Source organism: Crocodylus porosus, unplaced genomic scaffold (assembly GCF_001723895.1).
Source record: "Crocodylus porosus isolate Cpor-Errol unplaced genomic scaffold, CroPor_comp1, whole genome shotgun sequence".
NCBI lineage: Eukaryota > Metazoa > Chordata > Crocodylia > Crocodylidae > Crocodylus > Crocodylus porosus.
Genome location: NW_017728927.1, coordinates 13855511 through 13875927, shown reverse-complemented (window position 1 = coordinate 13875927; position 20417 = coordinate 13855511). Strand labels below are relative to the sequence as shown.

The following is a 20417-nucleotide window of genomic DNA, read 5'->3' as shown; positions in this document are numbered from 1 at the left end:
TGGGATCCCCTCCGCCAGCCCCGCAGGCCAGGTCCATTGTGCCCCCCGCTCGCGGATGCGTGTACACAAACGCGGCTCCACAGCAGGTCTCCACTCGCCTTTATTGGGTTGGCATAGAGCATCGCGGGGGCATGGACAGCTCGTCTCCACCCACGCCCGCCCAGCAGGACCCGCTGCGGGCAGAGCAGACCAGCAGGGGGAAATACCGGCAGCGCCGCGGAGGCCTGTCTACACTAGGGCTCCCCGCACGGCCCCTGCGTTAGCAAGGGGAGGACGCCGTACTTGGCACGGAGAGCACCAGGCTGCCTGCAACACCCCCTCCCCCACTGCATACACGAGTGGGGCCCTTGGAAATTAGCCATGCAGGGGGGTGGTGAAGCCAGGGGCGCGGGAGACGTCAGCACGGTGCAGCCGGACAATGAGGCTCAACTGATCTGGCCTCTCGTCGGTCCCTGAAGCAACAGCCTGGTGCCTGGAGCGTCCGTGTCCTGCCCCGCGGGCTCAAGCAAAGAGCGGTGTCCCCTGGTACCGGGGAGCTGCTGAACGCCGAGGCCCGTGGACTCGTGCTGCCCCCGCAGCGGCAGGGTGAAGGCGGCAGCAGGGGTAGAGACCGGCTGGCAGTGCTGGGAGCTTGGGCAGGAAGCAGCTGGGAATCCAGTCTGTGTCCACCTGAGACACATGCAAGCACAGGCCCGCGCCCCACGGATACATGGACGGACGGATGGACAGATAAGCCTCCGGTGCCCAGATGCAGCCTGGCCACGCCAGGAGGCCCCAGCTCTCACATCCACCTGATGGAGAAGCCTTGGCTCAGGCTGAGGTGAAGGTCGCTCACTGTGAGCACCTGTGAGGCAGGAAGGAAACAAGATGAAGGACCGCTTCTCTCTGCCTGTCCTGTGCAAGCGCAGGAAGGAGGGCAGACAAAGCCCTGGGGACTCAGCACCCCATCAGACAGGACTCTGGCCCAAAGCCCCTCTCCCAGGGCCTGGGGCTGTAGCTCAGCAGGTGCCACATTGCTGAGATGTTGGATGGCTGGGGAGGGGCTGCAAGGCAGAAAGGCATCAAAAGACTCTCACTGCTTCAGCAGGACTGGGCAGGAAGTCCCAGCCAGCAGAGCAGCCCCCAGACAATGAATTGGTCTCCCCGTGTTCCCAGGAGGCAGAGCTGGGATAGAAACCAGACGTCCCGACTCCCAGTGCCCTGCTCAAGCCACAGAGCACCCCTCCTCCTTCCCAGCTCCCCCTACTGGGAGCTCCAACCTGTCCCCTGAGGTAGGTGAAGTGCCCTGGCTAATACCCCGTGCATGGGGCAAGGCCCATGGCCGAAAGGGATGCAGTGTTTGTTCTTTGGCACATCACAGCAGGCCTGGAGTGTGGCACATAAGGGACAGCCAGGGGTGCTTGTGGAGAGCAGGGGTGGGGCTGGGAGTGCAGAACACACAGGGCTGGGCTTACCTGGTTGTCCAGGTAGGAGAAGGGATGCTCTTCACCATTGATGGTGACTCTCGTGGGCGGACCCCGGACCCCATAGACCGTGAGCGTGTCCACAGTGACGTAGGTGGCTTCCACGTTGGCGTGCAGGACGGTGGAGGTGAATACATTCTAGGCAGGACGCAGAGGGTGAGCGTGGGCAGCTGAGCTAAGCTGAGCTGAGCTGTGTGGGGCCCCATGAGCAAAGCCCAAGGGTGCAGGGCAAAACCCCTTCCATCCAGACAGGCCTTTCCCTTCCCTTCCCAGCTGGACAGTGCCATCATCCCTGACCCCCCTGCACCCACATGCTCAGACCACCAAAAAGGGCCCTCTGCCCTGCAGCCCCTCTTTCAGGGCCTGACATGCCAAGGTTTACCATGCTCCAGCACAGACCTGTAGACTGGTGCCTCCCAGCTTCCCCAGCCTAGCAGCTACAGGGAAGCTCACAATGCTCAAAAGGTCTGGCTGGAGTACATGACTCCCCTGTCAGCACTGGGCAGTCCCAGAAGTGGCAGGAATGGCTTGCTGCTCTGGGGGATGCGTCACTACAACTCACAGGCCTCCTCCCAGGTGCAGGGGCCTCCTACCTGTGTGACGTTGAACACCAGATAGGAGTAGTTGTCCTTCTCAAAGCTGTCCAGGCTCTCGCCATCATCCCAGAAGAGGTCCCCCCAGGCAACAGCGTTCGGGGATAAAGCTGCAACCAGACGCAGTGGGTTCCCCCGGCTTGCCCCGCTGGTGGTCTCGGGTTTCTGTGGGGGAGGAAACTGTGTGTGGCAGGGTGCTTTATTGCAGTCTGGATGTGTGGAGCCTCCAGCTCTCTGGTGTGCAGCAAGGAGCATCGGGGTGCATGGAACACAGATAATGCCAGAAACCAAGGAAAATGGCCCCTAGAGCCCCAGACCCAAAGCCAACATCACGTCTGCTGCTGCTGCACTGAGCTGGGACCTGCCAGAGCTGCTTCATGATGCTGAAGAACAGTCCCATGCCTCCCTGGAAGGGCAAAGGGGCCCTGTTCCTCCCTGCCCAAGACCACCCCACACTTGGACCCCGATGGTGGCACTGAGGCTCTGGTGAGACCCACAGTGGACACAAGGAGTGGTGCTGATGGTCCCCCAAAGAAGCGTTCACTAGCTAAAGTGGGGGTTAAACACATGGGGCCTTTGAGAGGGATCAGAGCCCCCTCCCCAGCCCAGAGCAGAAGGTTACTGCATTCCCTAAGCTGGCAGGTGTTGGAACATGCCAGCTGGTAGCCCCTGAAGCAGCTTTATGCTCTGTGGCAGACCCCCGCTCCACAGGCCTGGGCCACCCACCTGGGTGGGAAGAACAGCACCCTCCCGGATGTGCAAGTTGATGTGGTCCAGTGGAGCTGCCATCTTCAGCATCTCCCCGCTGCTGTTCATAGATGAGCCCTGCAGAGGCAGAAAGGGGCATTCAGGGGCATGCTCCGAAATGAGGGGGCCATTGCACTCCCCTGATGCCCCCTGTGGTTCCGGCTTAAGGGTGATGGGTGATGCTGTGTGTGGAGGTGCCTGGCTGGGTCTTCCTCCGACTTTTTGGTGCCTATTTGCAGCCGGGAGGATGCAGAGCAGAGGAGGCTTCTCTCAGCTTCCGCACTGGCCCTCTCCACTTTGCTCCCTCACCCCACCCCAGCCCTGTTCAGCCTTCGGACCCAGCTGGTGCATCAGTTCCTGGACGCTCTCAGGACTGCATCAGGTACGGTGCCCGACAGGATGCGAAGTCACATAGTCCCACCTGGACCCACCTCCCAGTACGCTCCACTTCTCACCGTATAGTAGTCGTACCACAGCCCTCGGGGGAAGTAGCCAATCACCGAGTCTGCTCCAGGCTCCAGCACTGGTGTCACCAACAGGCTCTCCCCCCACAGGAACTGTCTATCGATGGAGTACGTGACCATGTCCTGTGGGAACCTACAGCAGGGAGGGAACGCAATAGACCTGAGCTGGCCTGGGGCCCCTCACAGTAGCCTCCGAGCCACGATAGAGCATCTTGCGCTCCGTTAGGTGTTTGCATGTCAGGAGTGCTTTTTTGTGGACAAGGGGTGTTAAGAGACCGTGGCTGGGGGCTGGAGTGCAGATTTGTGTCATCAGCTTTCAAGGGTCATGCCTGCTCAGTGGGGTTTGGGACATGCCCAGCTGTAGGCTGGTGGGGGCGGGGGGCCAAACCTCCTGGCTCGGTGAGGGTGGGGGGTCCTGGGGAGGGGAGGTGTGCTGGCCATGGGTGGTACAAGGGGAATCCTTGTTCCAGCGAGGTTAGTCTCTTACTCAAAAAACAAAGGCCGCATGACTGTGTCGCCCAGGAGGTGCGCCCGGTGGAAGAGTGTGTAGAGGAAGGGCAGCAGGGTGTAGCGTGTCAGCAGCACCTCCTTCATGGCCGTCCGTACCTCCGAGCTGAACACTGTGGGGTCTTGGGCCTGGGGAGAGTCCAGAAAATTAGTCAATGGGCAGGACAAGCAGGCTGTAAAATGTCCTGTCTTGGAGGCCTTCAGAGAAGGGAGTGCCTCTCAATACCTCCATCATAATCCTTCCAGCACTGAAGTGTCCCCCACAGCCCTGTGCCCATCCCACAACGGGAGCATCAGCTCTGGAGACCCCCGTGGAAGGCATATCCCCTTGTCCCCCTCTTACCTTCTCATTCTGGGTGTTGTGGTTTCGGGCAAATGGGTAGAAGGCGCCGAGCTGCATCCAGCGAGTGCAGAGCTCCTCTGAGGTGGTGCCTGAGAAGCCACAGATGTCTGCCCCAACCAGCGGGATCCCAAAAAGGCTGAAGCTCAGCAGGCCTGGGAACAGACAGAAACTGAGCACGGCAGGCCTCTGGGGGCTGCCGGAAGGGAAAGTCTCCCTGACTTGGATCAAGGCCCCTGCCCCTTCCCTTGCACAGACCACGACACCACATGGTGCGGAACATGCTTGGGCAGCTACATTCACCCACAAGACCAAAGACCCGCTATAATGCTTGTGAGCTTCCCCCACAGCACAGTCCTGGACTGGAAGCAGCAGGGAGAGGACTCCAGTTAGGCACTGCCCAGAGGGGGACAGGAAAACTGCTATACAGTGAGGAGACACATGTTTTAGAGGTGTCTAGTAGGAGCTGTTGCGCAGCAGATGAGACCAGAGGAGATGCAGGGTGAGAGTGTCTCTGTCTCCACCAGGTGTAAGAGGATACTTATGAGGTCTCCGGAAGGACCCACCTGGGACTGACCACGACATGTCCTTCCACTCACTCCTGTTGTCACCGAGCCAGTGCCCTGAGTACCTGCCCTGACTGGGGAAGGTGGAGCGGGAGATCACGAAAGGCCGTTTCCCTCGGATTTGGATCAAGGCACTGGAAAGCAAGGACACACTTGGCATGGCAGGCAGCGACTCAGAACCAAGACCCTTGCCCTGAGCTCACCAGAACCGGAGCATGAGGCAGCGCCATGACTGAGAACAGCCCGGGCTGGGCCCGTGGCAGCACAGCCCGGAGACATGACGCTGTCTGTTGATGGCATCAACTCCAGGGAAGCCTTGCCACAGCCTGACTGATGGAGGAGGACCCCGACGTGAGACAGCACCCATATTCCACTTGCCTGGCTCCATCAGCCACTAATGCTCTCACCTTCCTCTTTACCAGGCCCTTGGTGACTCAAACCAACTCCTCCCTCAGGGCTGTGAGTGCAGAGTGGGCTCTTGCCAAGGGCAGCTGGAACATGTCCCTCTAAGCCAGGCACTCAAGCCCCAGCCATTTTCCAGCCCCAACTGGATATCAGCTCCCAGGATGTGAGCCTCCACACCCACATCTCAGCCTGACATGGCTGTGATGAAGTCTTGGCCCTTACCTGGCTGTGGCTTTGGCTTCCATCAGCCCGTAGAGGTTGTGTAAGTTGTAGTGCACAGAGGCGTTCTGCTTTGCTGAAGCACAGAGAGTCTTTGCACAGAGGGACCCTCCTAGCACAGCTAAAGGGAGAAAGTTTATAAAGAAAATAGTTACACCGCACAAAAGAGATGTGCAAACACCTGCTCTCAGATGCCCACCTAACAGCCTCTGGGCTTGATCTCCTGTCTTCTAATATGGCCCAGAAAGACTGGATTTCAGTTGCAAGCAGCAAGCAGAAGGAGACATTCCTGCTGGCTAAGAAGAGGCAGCCACCAATCCTGGCCTGCTGAGGTAGTCCTGCTGTAGGATCCTAGTGCTGAATCTGGGTACCCAGGTGTCTGAATACAGAAGGCCCCTGTGTCTGGAAGCCCGTGGGCATGATACAAACTGTTGGAAAGGCTATGCAAGGGGAGGGTCAGAAAACATGGGCGCAACATAAAATACAGAGGCTGTGGCTCTTAATCACAGAGGGTCCAGTCCAGTTGTGGTGTAAGGAGGCCTGGCTCCCAGTTCCAGTCATACTGCTTACACTCGCCCTCCTCACTGTCGCTCCCTTCTTACCAGGCACGTATGGCGGCTTGTCAAGGTCCCCTGCAGGACAGCCATCCACCGACCCATCCATGAAGTCAGACGGCTCATTCATGTCCTATAGAAACAGAACCAATGGAAATTCCCTGTGTAGGGTTTGTGGTGGTCAACCTGGGAGCAAACTCCTCCCAGACCCAACATCCAGCACAGCCAGGCAAAAAGCCAAGCCCACCAAAAGCCAACCGTCTGATCCAGGTCACAGAGACCCCCAGTTGGACTGCTTCAGGCTGCCTTGGCTCCCAACCCAGTCCCAGGTGTGTTTCAGGACATGAGAAGCCCACACCACCCCTGGCCATGGGCTGTGGAGCTTGAGGCTCATTTCATGGCACAAGCAGCCCAGCTGCCCTGTACACAGGATACTGCAAGCTTCCAGGGTGCAGATGGTATCTACACGCCCTTCAGGGATTTGCGTGCTGGTCATTTGCAAGGCAGCTGGACAAGAGGTGCCAAGAGAGGTGCAAAGGTGAGGTCCATGCTGGCTGCAAGCTCCACTGGGTGCAATGCAAGGTGGCATGGAGAGCCCCCTGGCCTGTAGCTCATGCCCAGCAGGAGGAAAGAGGCACTTACGATCCAAAGCCCATCAAAGGGGACATGAGCATGGAAGCGCTTCAGGTTCTCCAGCCACCACTGGTGTGTGTCCTGGTTGGAGAAGTCTGGGAAGGCAGTGAGGCCAGGCCACACCTACGGGAAGGACAAAGAGTAACGCAGTCAGAGGCCTCACCAGCTATTGGCACCAAGGAGCAGGGCACATCTGAGGAAATCTGTCCTGCACCAACAGCAGCCCAGTACCCCTCCACCTTTTAATGAACAACTGGCCTGCCTAACCTTCCCCTACACAGTAGACTCCAGGTCTGCGTCTAGAGCTGCTAGGCACCGTGGTAATATAAACAACAAGAGGGCATGCCATGTCGGTGTTAGTGTGACAAGGTGTTAGTGTGACCAAATGTTCAGAGAAAGGCTGCTGTGATTCTTTCTTCTATGTGCCAAAGACACAGCCAGTGGGGATCTGAGCTCTCCTGGGCAGCCTCGCCAAACGTAGTTGCTGGGAGCCGGTGCCAGAGAACGAGCACGTGAAAGAGGCAGTAAAAATAAAGAGAGTCCAACTGTGCTATAGAAGCTGTTCTAATTCCTACCAATGTTAGGTACTGGGATCATGCCCATCCTCTCCACATCTGGGCACCTCAGCAAATGTCATGGACCAATCCTCAGAACCCCCAGTTTTACCAATGGGGAACTGAGACACAGGGAGAAAAAATGCAACTTGCCCAAAGACACGCAGGCAGTCTGTAGTGGACCAGGGAACAACTCACATCTCCCAAGTGCTACGCTCAAGTCCTACCCACTGGCCCCTTGTTCCTCCCTGTTTCTCAGTCTGAATGAAAGTAGGAGAGAGGCCTTGTAGCCACTGAAAAGCCAGTCTGATTTATTTTTAATCCATTCAGATCATCAGCCACAAAGGCAACGAGTCTTTTTTAGATGGGGGGGCCCCTGACTTCACATGGGACAGTGACTGGAGGCACTGCACTGTGGGAAGCGCTCCTGCTTCACTGCACCTCACACACGTGGAGGGGTTTTTAGCTTAATGACCAGCTTTCTTTTCTTCTTTACTATTTTTCAGATTTTCTTAAAGACCCTGAGGGAGTGATAAGGAGCTGTAGAGCAGAAGCCCAAAATACATACGCCTGGGAGCAGCCAGGTAGGAGTCAGGGGAGACTGCAGATAATGAAGTGCAGAACTCCAAGGGCTTGGCTCACCACAGAGAACTTCACATCAGTCCATGAAACAGGAAGAAATGCAGGTGGCTGCACCACAGGCGCTGCTTACACAGGGACTTATGCAACTCCCTTGACAACCATGGAGTCGCCCCATACTCACACGGGTGTGGGATCAGGCCCTGCCCTCAGGACTGGCCCTATAGAATCCAATCACAGAAATGAAACTTCTACCAATATTAAAAGGGAAGCCAGGCGCTGGGCGCAGCCAGGCTGTTGCACCTCAGCAAGAAAGGTCATTCAACCATTATACCTTAATTTCTTTCCCATAATGTGATGGAAAAAATCCTGGCCCCTCAGAAGTCAAAGCCAAAAGTTCCTTGGGGTCAGGATCTTGCCTGGACTGCTGCTAGCTGCAACTTGCCCTCCTACCTGTCCAATCAGTGGTTGCCCCTCGGTGGTATTTATAAATATTCCACGCCTCAAACCTTCATCAAACGGCCAGTAAGATCCGCGAGGATTAGTGCTGCTGATCCCAGGGTCCTGGAAGTACACGGAGCATGAGATGACACCAACATCGATGCAACCTCATCAGTGAGCACTAGCATAATTCAGAGAACACATGACCTGGGTTTCCAAGTTAGGGTGGACCAAAGTTCACATGTGACTGCCACTATGACCAAGAGGAAGCGAAACTGCCTCCAGCATTTCAGAGTCCAAGGCACAAGGCTGTCTAAAATATCAAGTGTCAAGTGTGTGAGAGATGTTGGGGAGGGAGAGGATTCTAAGAAACTACACACTTGGGCACCTCGTTCTAGAACAAGGAGCATCATCCCACAGCAATATCCAGGAGACACCCAAAAGGAGCAGTCACTACTGGAATAATTCCTTTAGACAAAAGGTTCTCAGCTTTCATATCCCAGGATCCCACCCCTCCCCGCCGGTCATCCTTCCATCAAGCCAAGGTCTAAATGAAAACCATTTCCCAATGTGAGAAATGCTTGGAAATCATGGCCTGGTTCCATCACCTCCAGGATGGGGGCTGGAGAGTATGAATGAATGACAAGTAACTAACTGATGGGGTTTTCCTTGGAAATGGGATTCTTTTAAACAAGCCAGAAAACTAGCTTGGTAATACTGTGTCTGTTTCATATGCTCCCTTATAAAGAGTGAATTTCCAAAGACAGTGCTTGGGGAGTCCATCCCAAGCAGATGGGCATTACTGCCTGTGTGAGGCCAGACCAGAGAAGACAAGGTGAAAATCCTTAAGACCCCCTCCCAAAACAACATCATAAAAAGGCCTCAAACCAGTACCTGAAGTCAAGGATTGTGTTTGTTGGGATGGCACAGTGCATTATAAAAAACCCCCACAAATGCACAGATTTTCAGCCAGAGTAAATGGGCATAACTTCACTATGGACTCCGACAGGTTACATCTGCTGAAGGTCTGGACTAGAAGCAATTTGTACTGTGACAGGCCTGACATCAAACAGAGAAGCAAGCAGCATCCTGTTCTTGGGGTTTTTTTCCAGTATTAGTTTCCCTCTCACATGCTATCTGGCTGGATTGACCTGGAGCAGTTAAAAATGCCTTAATCCCTACAAGATTAGCACAAGGCTGGTCTCAATACCAGGATCATGACGTAGTGCTGGCCATGCTTATGGAGGTCTTCCACCAATTGGGGGAGTGTGCTGAATGCCTGAGGGTCGAAGGTGAAGTCTCGGTACCCTTCCATGTAGTCGATGTCATTCCACTGAGCATCCTGCAAAAAGGAGATGCAGAACAGCAGGGCACAGAAGTGCCTCTAAGGAGGCCTCTCTTGGGTTGCAAACCATTACATTACCTGTGGTATCTGGTAGTTCCTCATGGCTTTCACGGTCTGCCAGGTCTCGTTGCTTGTCCCATAGCCCCAGCGGCACAGATGGAACCCGAGCCCCCAGAGAGGTGGCATTGCAGGGAGACCTGGGACAACACCATTGGAAAGGGGATGATGGAGAATTTAAGAGACCCTGCTGGAGGCCATAATGATTATGATGCTCTACTTAAGAACTACCATTTGCTGAGTCAGATCATCGGTCCATCGAGTCTAGCTCACACAGTGGCAGAGAGTGGGTGCTGAAAGGGAGGCTGAACAGGGCATGTCCAGAATTTTCCATTCCCTGCTCCTCTCCCATTGCAGCTTCCAGTATTCAGAGGTTTAGGAAGTTCTGGTTGAGAGGCTGCCCCCAGATCTACCATGTTTGATACCTCCCAATAGACCTCTCTCCCAAGGATTGGTCCATTCCCTTTTAGAAACAGCTTCCACAACTTCTGGTGGCAATGAGTTCCCCAAGTTAATTATACACTGTATGAAAGAGAACCAATGTTTATTCCTTTTAAGCCTACTTCTAAGTTTCATTTTATGTCCCCTAGTTCTTGCATTGTTAGAAACAGTACATAGTATATCTCTATTTACTTTGTCTGCACCATTTACTGTTCTGTAAACCTTGATCACATCCCCCCTCAGGTGTCTCTTTTTCCAGCTAGAATCTCCTAGCCTATTCAGTCTCTCAAGGGTGAGCTTGGTGCTCCCAATGGGAGGAGGCCTTGCTGAAGATGAGGGAAAGGGCAACCACTGCCTATTCAGTCTTGGTGGAAAAAGTGGGGGGAAGTCAGGGTGTAGATGTATGAATGTGGCGAGACTGGCGTTCCTGAATGCATGGAAGGGCAACAACAATGGATGGTTGCTCATGGTGCTGCTATGAGGAGAACGGCTCTGCTCAGGACATTTACCTATCACCTGTTGGTACTGCTGGATGACCATGTTGGGATCTGGACCCAGGAAGATGTAGAAATCCAAGATGCCCCCGATGGTTCTCCAGGTCAGGCTGGGGGCCGGTTGCAGGGCCACCTCTGAAAAATGACAAAACAGGGGAAATGAAACAGAGGAGCTAATGGCTGGAGCATGGAACAGTGAGTCAGGAGACCTGGGTTTGAATCCTGATTCTTCTACTGACAAGTCTGACCTGGGGAAAATCCTCCACATTACAGTTTGCCTCTGAGAGTGGAGGTACCAACACTGTGCTATGATGCAAAGGGGTTGGGAGGTTTTGTTCAGTAATGCTGGCAGTGTACACTGAGAGGCTTGGATTTACAGAACCACAAAGGTTCACTGCTACAAAATCAGTTTGACAGACCAAGGAAGTATAGAGGTTTTCCTACACAAAAGCTAGGAACGTCATCATTTTGCCTCTCAGGGTAACAAAGCACCCCAGAACTGAAGAGTTAAACATGAAAGCTAGCAGGGATGGACCAAGGGCTTCCCTGGGATGAGCAGAGTGTGCATGTGAGTTCTCAAACTTCAGATGCAGCCACTGGATTTTCACAGCTCTCCCCTGCAAATATACCCTGGAGGGAATTCTTGCAATACAGTGTGCGCAGCTGGAGCTAACGTGGCACTGGTGTGAGAGGACTTGCAACATCAGAGTCCCAGATGGCACGGAGAGGTTGCTGCTGTGAGGAGCTTTACAGTGCCTGTGTCCTTGCTGACATTGTTGAGACACTGCCATCAAGACACTCACTCTGCTGGAGTCCTGGCTGGTGTCGATAGGCCATTAGTGAGAGGATGCACGCACTTCTGGAGACCCAGCTGGCACTGACGGGCTGCTGTTTTATAGCGACTCGCTCTAGAAGCCACAGCTGGCATCAGCAGGGCACAGCTGTGAGAAAAGCAGCCAGCAGATTTATATCCCTGTCTGCACCAGACCTGGAGCTCTCCACAGAGCTGAAGTGCCAGTCAACTGACAGAGGTTGGAGAGCAAGGGTGGACGCGGGAACGAGGCAAGCTGGCTTTTCAGACCACAACTCAGCAGCTGTGTGTGTGGTTAAACTGCTCGACAGTTGCTAAAGAGCCTAACTTTGGCCAGGAAACAGATGTCAGAGCTCAATAAAGGGGCTATGAAACCACATCTTTCCCTTTCACAGCTTTTTCTTGCCTCAAGTTCCTGAACAGCCAGCTCAGGTCAGCCCCAGCCCAGGTCCCAGAATGGGTAGGGCCTTCCTCTAATGAGTAGAGAGGGCGCGTCAGGCTCTGAGCATCCAACAGCAGAACCCACAGGCAGGGGAAGTAGAGGCCTGGCCTTGGACCCAGGACCCCTGTACCAGCCCAGTCCCTTACAAGGAAGCACCTACCCATTGCGTTGCTATTTAGGAGGAAGACACCATGTGCTGCTCCCCCTTCCTCCATCAGCAGGTAGAACGGGTGAGATCCATACAGGTTGTACGACTCCTGAAAGCCAAAGGTGTCTGATGAGAGCTCTGGCTTTGATACATCAGCATCCCAAAGCATGTTACAGGGAAGCAGTCCATGGAAGGAGTGTTATGCACTTAAAAGAACAGTTCTGAGAGATGCTATTCAGCACCCTCTTGCCCCTTTATAAGCCCAACATGACCTAGGCTTGAGTAAGACCTCTGTTGGTCATGTTCACCAGTCCAGAGGATGGTCATGAACAATCTGGATAGAGAGAAGCTACAGGAGGCTAAGATCACTTCAGTGTTTGGCCCTGAAAACTGAAAGGGGCTTGGCTTCCTCTTAGGAAAGAGGAAAACTCCCACATTTGCAGCAGAAGCCAAGCGGGATAAGGCAAGCTACCAAGGGGAAGCAGATGCAAGGAGCTAGACCAGAGGCAAGGGAATTAGTGCTCAGTGGGGCAGCTGGGCACAACTGCTGTGTAGCTCGCAAACCAGCAAGCATGCACCTGGCTGCCACACAGACCGCTGGTGACAGAGTAAACAGCATCTAAGAGACTGACAGTCGTCTTTAGAGAGAGGGGGAAGGGGACCGGGGAGGGAGACACCAAATAAGAGAAGTGGTTTTTCCTTCCTAGGTGATACAAGTTGGCTGGGTCTCTGCCCTCCTTCACCTGCAATCCCCACCATAAAGAATCATGCCTGGCTCTGGAGCCTCTGTTACTTGAGACCTTGACTGAACGGGGGATGGGTTTAAATAGCCTCCAGGGACTAGAGAGGAGTGAGAAGGCTGCTGTTGAACCTGGTGAGATGTCCCATCCCAACATGGCCTTACTGTCATCTTTTGTGTTAACCAAAGGTTGGGGCAGCAGGCAACCCACACTTAGGGCCAACTACTCTGCACATACCCTACACATTTTTCTCCATCTCACACCTCTATCAGTCGGGCTCGAACAAACTCATCACAGCAGTGCTTTTTTAGAAACCCATCCAGCTTCAGTGAAAACCCTGCCAGGACCCAGACCTCTCCCAGCATTCAGCTTCCAGGCACCAGAGGAGAGAAGCTGTGTTGATGAACCAGCATGAGGCAGGTCTCACCGACCAAGAGGGCAGGAAGCTTGGAGGTGTTTATGTGTCTGCTTAGAAACTGCCCAACTGTGCACTGGTTACAACTACAGAAGGAGACAGGGGCAGTTCATGCACATTTGTGGAGATGACAGCTCAGGCTGGGCTTGCTAAATCACGGGGAAATCGCTGATGGATGAGGATGTAACAAGATCCAGGCCCTGCACTGTACCGTGGGAGGGACGTCCCGAGCCCAGAGAGTCAGGGTGTTCCAGTCCAGGCTGTGCAGGAAGCTGCTACGGTGCTCCCCAAGTCCATAGAGAAATGTGGAAGGGAGGGTGGTAGAAATCTGAAGAAACTGGTCAGCGAAGATCAAGGGAGCCACAGTTGTGTTCAGCCTGGAGGGCAGGCAGGAGAGAGTGAAGAGCAGAGAGGCAAGTGGACCGGAGGGGGGAAAAAGAAGGAACAAGGGAGGAGGGAAAGAGCAATTAGACCAGTGTCAGAGTGCTACTCTGCCAAGAGCCATGATAACCAGGGCACCCTCCACATGTTGCATAAACTCTATCCCTCAGCCCTGGGGTTCAGTCACCTACATTCAGTCACAAATCTCCTTGCTCAGCAACTGGAGTGAACTCTCATACCACAGAGCCAGGGCACAGCCTGACGCCAAGGCTGGCTTGACTCCGGCTGAGTGGGGGTGTGTAAGTTTCAAGTGCTTCCTGTGCCAGGGAAAGCCTCCACACCAAAGCATTTTCAACCACCTAAGTGACAGACGTGCCAGAGCAGGGAGGTCTTCTGATCTTCTAACTAGTGGCAAATCACTCCCAAGGGAAACAGACAGACAGCAATGGGGTTGGCGAATGAAGAGAGAATTAAAACAAGCAGAAAGGTGAGGAAGGGCTGGAGCATGTGAGGCAGAAAAAGCTGTTCAGGAGCATATGGCATCCTGGTGGAACCGGCCACAGGCTGAAATGCCTGGGCACAACCCAGATGCTGTGTAGGTTTACACCACAGCTGACTTTGGTGCTTTCCCCTGGCCCAAAGGAGTCCTGGCATTCAGTGCCTGCAGTGGTATTTCCACCGGTCCTTCGGGCAGCTTGAAACTTGGGCAGACCAACTGGCTGGTAGGAAAGATGGAGGGAACCCCATGAGCAACCTAGAGTGCACGTTAGAGGAGCAAAACATGCAACTTTCAGACAGAGCCTTTCCCCTGGGTGCGGGCCTCCCTGTCCAGACCTGTGACCCACTGGGTATTCAACCCAGTAGGCAGAGTAGTAACAATGCTCGTTACGCAAGGCTTTTGTTTGGAAGGCAATGTACACTCATTAAGTGATTAATGTTATGCAAACAACCACAGTGCACAGGGAGAGGATGAGACAGTCCAATGCAGCCCATCCCCAACCTCCTTGAGATCACAGTGACAAAGTGCCTGGCATCAACGCTGCCAGGAAGCACAAGGGTCTTGTGCAATGGCCCACACTGAACACTGGGGCCCTGGGGGAAGGGGGATGAAGAGGAATAACTCTCCCCTCCAGCCTAGACCTGGTGCGCTCCTAACCTTCCCACCCAAGCTCAGGAGAGCAGGAGATAGCATCCTGAGAAGAGCTGCCTCCTCCCTCTTAGCTCCTGCCCCTCCCCCCCTCTGGGATGCTAGAAAGAAGAGAGGTGTGTGGGGTCTTACAGCACAACCCCTGATGCTCTGCGCTTCAGCACCAGCCCAAACGGCTCCCTGGAGAAATCCAGGCTGTAGGCAGGGTTCTCCGCTCTCTTCATGGCCCGAGGGACCTGCAGGGGGACTTCATACCGAGGGCTGCTGGAATCGGTGATCTACAAAAGGGAGAAAGCCAGCTTTTCAAACTGCTAAGCAAGAGGCAGGGTGGGGTGGCATTTCATGGACTCCCAGAGTGAGCTGGCAGCCAGCAAAACTCAGAAGCATCATAGAGCCAGCTGGTGCCACAACAGACGGCTGCCTGGTCTGATGCGATGGGATCTGAGGCCAGAGGCACAAAAAAAGCATTCAGAATCAGCCAGCAGAGACCCGGGGTTTTATTTACCCAGCGTGAGAAACCTCACGGAGACTTCCCTGGAATTAGAGAGCTCACCTTTATGTGTAACCGAGTGTCTGTCTCAAACTCCACGCTCAGCTGCAGTGTCTCAATGTCTCTGGGGTAATAGGCCTTTACCTTCCTCCTCAGCAAGCCCACCATTCCCAGCTCTGTCTGATTCAGGCTTTCCAAGACGTAGCTGGGGAAGTCGGGGGGGTAAAAGCACCATGGCACCCCTTGTCTGCTGCCTGAGGCCTGGTCCCTCTCAATGAAGCAGCAGCCCCTGGCCTCACAGAGCTCCTGTGTCACCACCACGTTCCTCTCGGGGTAGCAGTCAAAGCGCAGCGGCTCAGTGACCGAGCTGCATTTCTCCGGCGGCGTCTGAGCATGCCGGCCCTTGGAGGCCTGTCTGAGCACCCAGACGGTGCCAGCGCTCAGGAGGATGGCCACTGCCAGCAGACACCCACCCAGCCACCACGTGGACAGCTTCTGAAAGCAGGAGGGCTTCCCATCCACGCTCTCCTCTTCCACGCGGGATGCAGCCGGCTGGGGGACATCTGTCGTCAGCTTCTGATAGGACTTCATCTTCCTTGTGCTAGAACGAGGAAAGGAATAAAGCAGCACGTGAACGAACTAGAAGAGAGACAACCCCACCCTTCCTATTGGGAGAGTCTTCTCATCATTTTGAAGAATAAGCCATATCAGCCCGTGCCATAGCCCCAGGGGGGAATTTCCCCATTTTGTCTTTGTGCCTGCTCATAGTTTTTCACAATCCTGTCCGTGCACCACACAACTGCTGCGACTCCTCTCACCGGTCCCGTCGCTCTAATAGTTGTGCTGTGGGAACGTACGACGTAGAAGACTAGACCGGGCCACAGAGTCCAGCCCCCTGCATCTGCAGGAAGCCAGTGGTCCAAAAGCCCTCTTGTGCACACACCACAGCCACAAAGCACCCTGCAAAAACAGCCTACCCTGTGCCGCAGGTAAAGAGCAAAACTCTTGGCTCTGGAGATGGGCATGAAGGTGGCAATCAGAGTTTGTGCCAAGTGCTGTACCACACGTGTTGCACAAGGCTCTGTCCTCTAATAGCATAAGGAGGGAGACAGAGTCCTCCTGATATCAGACCCATGCCACACTAGCGGGAGAAACATGTGCTACAGCCTCTCAGAAAGGGCTGCCTTGCCTCTGCCATAGGGAGCCTCCCCGGGGCTCCCGGCGTTTACGAGCTGCATCCAGATTTATGAGCTGTCATGGCTCCAGGACCTGCCAGTGAGGCTAAATCCCTCCTCCACCCATCCTGCCAGAGCTGGGGCTTCAGGAGCGTTTTGAGGGGCTGAGCATCCTCAGCTCTCATTGAAATCAATAGGAGTTGGGGGTGCCCAGCTCTGAAGAGGCCCAGACCCATGGAGTGTGAGGCCTTTGGGCCGGAGAACACGCCCAATCCTTCCTCTGCAAAGACATCCTTCTTGGGGAAAACCTCTCATGCAGGCATCTCCTCCAGGGCCCTCTCACAAGGGGAAAAGCCTCCTCGCCCCTCTGCTCTGCATGCTGTTCCTGTGCTTGTCACACCTCCAGCTGCAGTCACCACCTCCCTCTCCACTGGCACAGACACTTACTCAAGCCAAAGCACCCCGAGACCTTCCTTTCCTTGAGGGCACATCAAACGTGCCATTTATCTGGCACATGCATGTCGCACTTGCACTAAAATGGCCCGTGCAGCTTGGCTCTGAAGGTGCCAGGAGGAGCACAGACACATGACACATGACAGTCGCTTTCCCCGCGCCTAAGCAGCTACACGCAGCGCCTCCGACCCCAGGCGCTCAGGACCGCCTCGTGCGCCGACCCCATCACATCTGTTTGCTCTGCAGCTGACTGTACGAGGGAGCCAGAGTCGCCTGATGCGCGGAGGCACAAGTGCCCTGGGCGGGTGGAAATGCCGGGGTGCACAGATGCAAGCAGGCTTGTGCTTGCATGGTGCTGCCATCTTAACGGAGGCTGGCAAGCCGCTTGCCCCACATTTGTGACTGACGCGGATCCCTGCAGTGGCATTAAAAATACCCCCCTGCCCAGGCATGCTGAGCTCTGGTATCCAGCCCAGATCACGGAGCCATTCCTCTCTGCACCGCTATTTTGCTGCCCCCAGGGCCTGATCCTTTGGGTCCTAAGCAGCTTACATACACGTGTCTCCTCTTGACATTGTGGTTGCGGGAAGACAGGGAGGTCTCCCAGCTTGCAGCACTTCTGCCTGCTGTACCGTAAAACTCCTGAGAGAAGCCCCTTCAGAGTCTCTACCACTTCTGTCTAGTAGCAGCTCATCAATCCTACCGTATTGCATGCAGCTTGAAGTTCAAGTTATTTCTACCCGAACATTTTCTGTTTATAGTCAGAGTTTTAATAAACTCCATAATCATCAATATGGTATTGATGGCTACTGGGTCCTCTTAATTGTTCAAACACAGTAGGAATTTGTAGAGAGGATTTTAAAGCTCATTACAAACCTGGATAAGCCTTATGATCCCTGCTTCCCAGATGATACTGGGTCAGGGGCTTTTCCAAGGCCCCCTAGGCCAGCGTTTCTCAACCTTTTGCACCTTACATCCCACCAACCCTTTGTCAAATGGTTCCACCCTATGCTGCATTCACTGGGGAATAGAGAAAGGAGAGCTTTTTTCTGCTTATTAATGAAAGCCAACAGGATGTAGTTCACCAGAAAAATGTAACAGCCCCTTTCCATGTGCACTGAATAACAGAAGCCAGAAAGAAGAAGCTATTGTGAATGGGTCACCTCCACTAGCTGTGTAATTTCACACTGCAAAAACCCCGTTGCTTACAAGTGCAGCCTGACAACGACATGGAAAAGCCTCTCCCAGCCACCTGAGCAGGCTGCCAGCTAACGTGGGCTTCTCCAGAGAAGCAGAGCAACTTTACCAAGCTCAGGGACCCAGCCCTGCCCCTTTAACTGAGCCCTTTATTAATGTGATCAGGCATGGGTCTCACCCCACACCAGACAACTGTTTTCTAACCCAGCTGTGACTACACCAGAACCATACTTCAGGCTACCTTCCCCTATCCTGTGACAACCTGGGATTAAAAATCCCCCCTGCCAAGGTACTCTGGGATCTGATATTCACTCTGGATGTGGGAGCTCTGCCTCTCTGCTCCATGCTAACTTCAAGCAGCCACAAGGAATAAACCCAACATTACTGGCCCCATACTGTGAGTGAGCACAAAGAAGCTACAATCTGGCCCCTGAACTCTGAGCCCTAGCTGTGTGCATCCACATCACGCACACCCATGCCTGGGACTGCAGGCCACGGTGGGAATGTCCGCTGCAGGTTTTTAACAGGTTGCATAACCTTGAGACACATGAAGACCAATGGCATTGGTACCTGGGCCTTAGAGCTTCGGAAACTTTAGCCAGCCTGGTTCTCTCCATTCCAAATGGACATGACTTCTGCTTGGGAGCAGCGCTGTACCTAGATGCTTGGTGGCCCCGGCCGAACTTTTAGTACTGGCTGAGCCAACCCCAGGGTGGTGCAGGACCCAAGGCAAATCAGCCTGTGCGGGGCCCCCTTACCACTGCATGGGGTCATGGTACCCCTGCAAGAGGGGGCGGTCTCCATGCTTCTTCTGGGCCGTGGGACTAAGCTGCCAGCTGTAGGCGTGCCCCATGGGAGGGGCTGCAGCTGCTCCGCCTGGCTCCGCAGGGCCCCCACAAAGCACGGGGCCTGGGACGGCTGCCCCAATCCCCAGTACCGTAGGGACAGCTCTGGGTATTGGGGCCCCGTTCACCAGAGATAATGATTTTTTTGTTGTTGCGAAAGTCTTTATCACATTTGTGGTACTGATGTATTTAAACAGTTCACTCTCAATTGATAACATTGCCAGTCCCATATATACACAATATTAAAACTTTTTTGTTGCAATTTTGATAATTTTTTCTTCCATTTTTGGGCTCCCTCTTTGTCTGGACCCTGGGCGGCCACCCGGTTTGCTCAGGCCTGCGTCCAGCTCTGCTTGGGAGAAGGGAAAAAGGAGGGGGAAATGAAAGCTAGTAAATAGCCAGTTCTGACTCCTTGATCTGCTGCCTCAGCAAGGGTTAGAGTAGCTTGGAGGGTGCTCTACATTGTGCTATTTCTATGTCTTTACAGGAGCCATCCTACCAGTCGAGGGTACTCGGAGCACGTAAGGGTCCAGCCACATTTCCTCCGTGCTGTTCTTACCTTCCCTTGTGCCTAGGGCTGTTAGAAGGAACATGAAGGAGCCAGATATACTGGCTTGACACCTCCCCTTGTTACTGGGAAAATCCCGGCAGGATTTTCTGCTCCCTTCACAACCTGAACTGCACAAAAGGGAGTGGCGTGAGACAGAGATTCTGGCTCAACATAGTGATGATGATATCTTTGAAATGACATCTTTGGCCCTCAAGATGAGCACCACTGGCCTAGATTGGCAGGTAGCTTTTCAGTCCAAATACAGTCACAAGCCTGATCACAGAGAGACTTAAAACCTGGTGTCGATATACAAAACTCTGTATCGTTTTTCATTAAAAGTCTAGGCTAGTTCACCCTGGTCTAAAATTGGGAAGACGTATTGCTCTCGGGGGTCTAAAATGTTGATCGCACGGTTGACGCGATGCAACGCTCAGCGACAAGGAAGCACCATCAGCACTCAGGATTTCGTTGGCAAGTCGCAATATCCAACGAATGGTTAATTCCCCCGGCTCCTGAAACCAGACACCGTGAAACTTTCGCTTTTCTTTTAAGGACAGATGTTTCCCTCCTTCAGGAAGGATTTGAAAACACCAGCCACGCGCCAAATAAAAAACCCCCAAAGCCTTCAGGTTAGGAAGGAAGCGATTTTCGTGACTGGGGTCACGATTTCTGCACGCGGAAGGTGGGCGACAAGACGAGGACGGGACCAGCGAGTCCCAGTGCCAATTCTGCGGCTTTCCTCGCCTGCCCTAGCCTGGAGGTCGCTTCTCTCTGCCCAGGGCTTGAACTTCCCAAGGACCTCGCTTGCCCTCGCCCACATGCGGCAACTGGACACGTGCCTTGGCCTGCGGCCTTGCGCAAAAGCCCCTGGGGCTGCTCCAAGGGGAAGTGCTTGCGGAGCAAACTAAACTGAAACCGAAACATTTGCTTGTTCCCTGGGAGAGAGGAGCAGGCCGGGGGGGAGGCGGGTTTCTCCCCGCTCCCAGCCACAAGCCGGGGAATAGTGTAGCAGAGGCACCGGAACCCCTCCACCTGGAGCCGCGCGCGCTCCGCCAATCAGCACGGCGACCGCGCGCGCGCTCCGCCAATCCGGAGAGCCCTCGCGATTTCTCCCTACCTTCCACATGAATGAACCCTGTGGGCGTGGCCTCGTGACGCCAGGCGCCGGCGGGGGCGTGGCCGCGCGACGCGAGTCGTGACGCGCGGTTCCCGGAAGCGGGG

General features: G+C 54.4%; 1 protein-coding gene across 2 annotated transcripts in view; it reads right to left on the bottom strand.

The window, feature by feature from the left end:
- Positions 1 to 82: 82 nt before the first annotated feature.
- LOC109314734 (lysosomal alpha-glucosidase-like) overlaps positions 83 to 20417 on the bottom strand; it is a 22865-nt gene continuing 2530 nt past the window's right edge. The window contains exons 1-20 of one of the 2 annotated variants that reach the window (XM_019542053.1): positions 17161 to 17221; positions 15040 to 15577; positions 14619 to 14764; positions 13170 to 13335; positions 11816 to 11912; positions 10418 to 10537; positions 9489 to 9607; positions 9276 to 9407; positions 8078 to 8188; positions 6501 to 6614; positions 5907 to 5991; positions 5308 to 5425; positions 4681 to 4814; positions 4118 to 4269; positions 3755 to 3903; positions 3259 to 3400; positions 2783 to 2881; positions 2057 to 2221; positions 1455 to 1601; positions 83 to 844 (exon numbers count right to left, since the gene is read on the bottom strand). In XM_019542053.1, coding sequence (XP_019397598.1) covers positions 782 to 844; positions 1455 to 1601; positions 2057 to 2221; positions 2783 to 2881; positions 3259 to 3400; positions 3755 to 3903; positions 4118 to 4269; positions 4681 to 4814; positions 5308 to 5425; positions 5907 to 5991; positions 6501 to 6614; positions 8078 to 8188; positions 9276 to 9407; positions 9489 to 9607; positions 10418 to 10537; positions 11816 to 11912; positions 13170 to 13335; positions 14619 to 14764; positions 15040 to 15567 — 2787 coding nt within the window. In that variant the 5' untranslated portion in view covers positions 15568 to 15577; positions 17161 to 17221 and the 3' untranslated portion in view covers positions 83 to 781. Of the gene's footprint in view, positions 845 to 1454; positions 1602 to 2056; positions 2222 to 2782; positions 2882 to 3258; positions 3401 to 3754; positions 3904 to 4117; positions 4270 to 4680; positions 4815 to 5307; positions 5426 to 5906; positions 5992 to 6500; positions 6615 to 8077; positions 8189 to 9275; positions 9408 to 9488; positions 9608 to 10417; positions 10538 to 11815; positions 11913 to 13169; positions 13336 to 14618; positions 14765 to 15039; positions 15578 to 17160; positions 17222 to 20417 lie in introns of those variants that run through there. The other variant, XM_019542052.1, reaches the window with a different exon arrangement.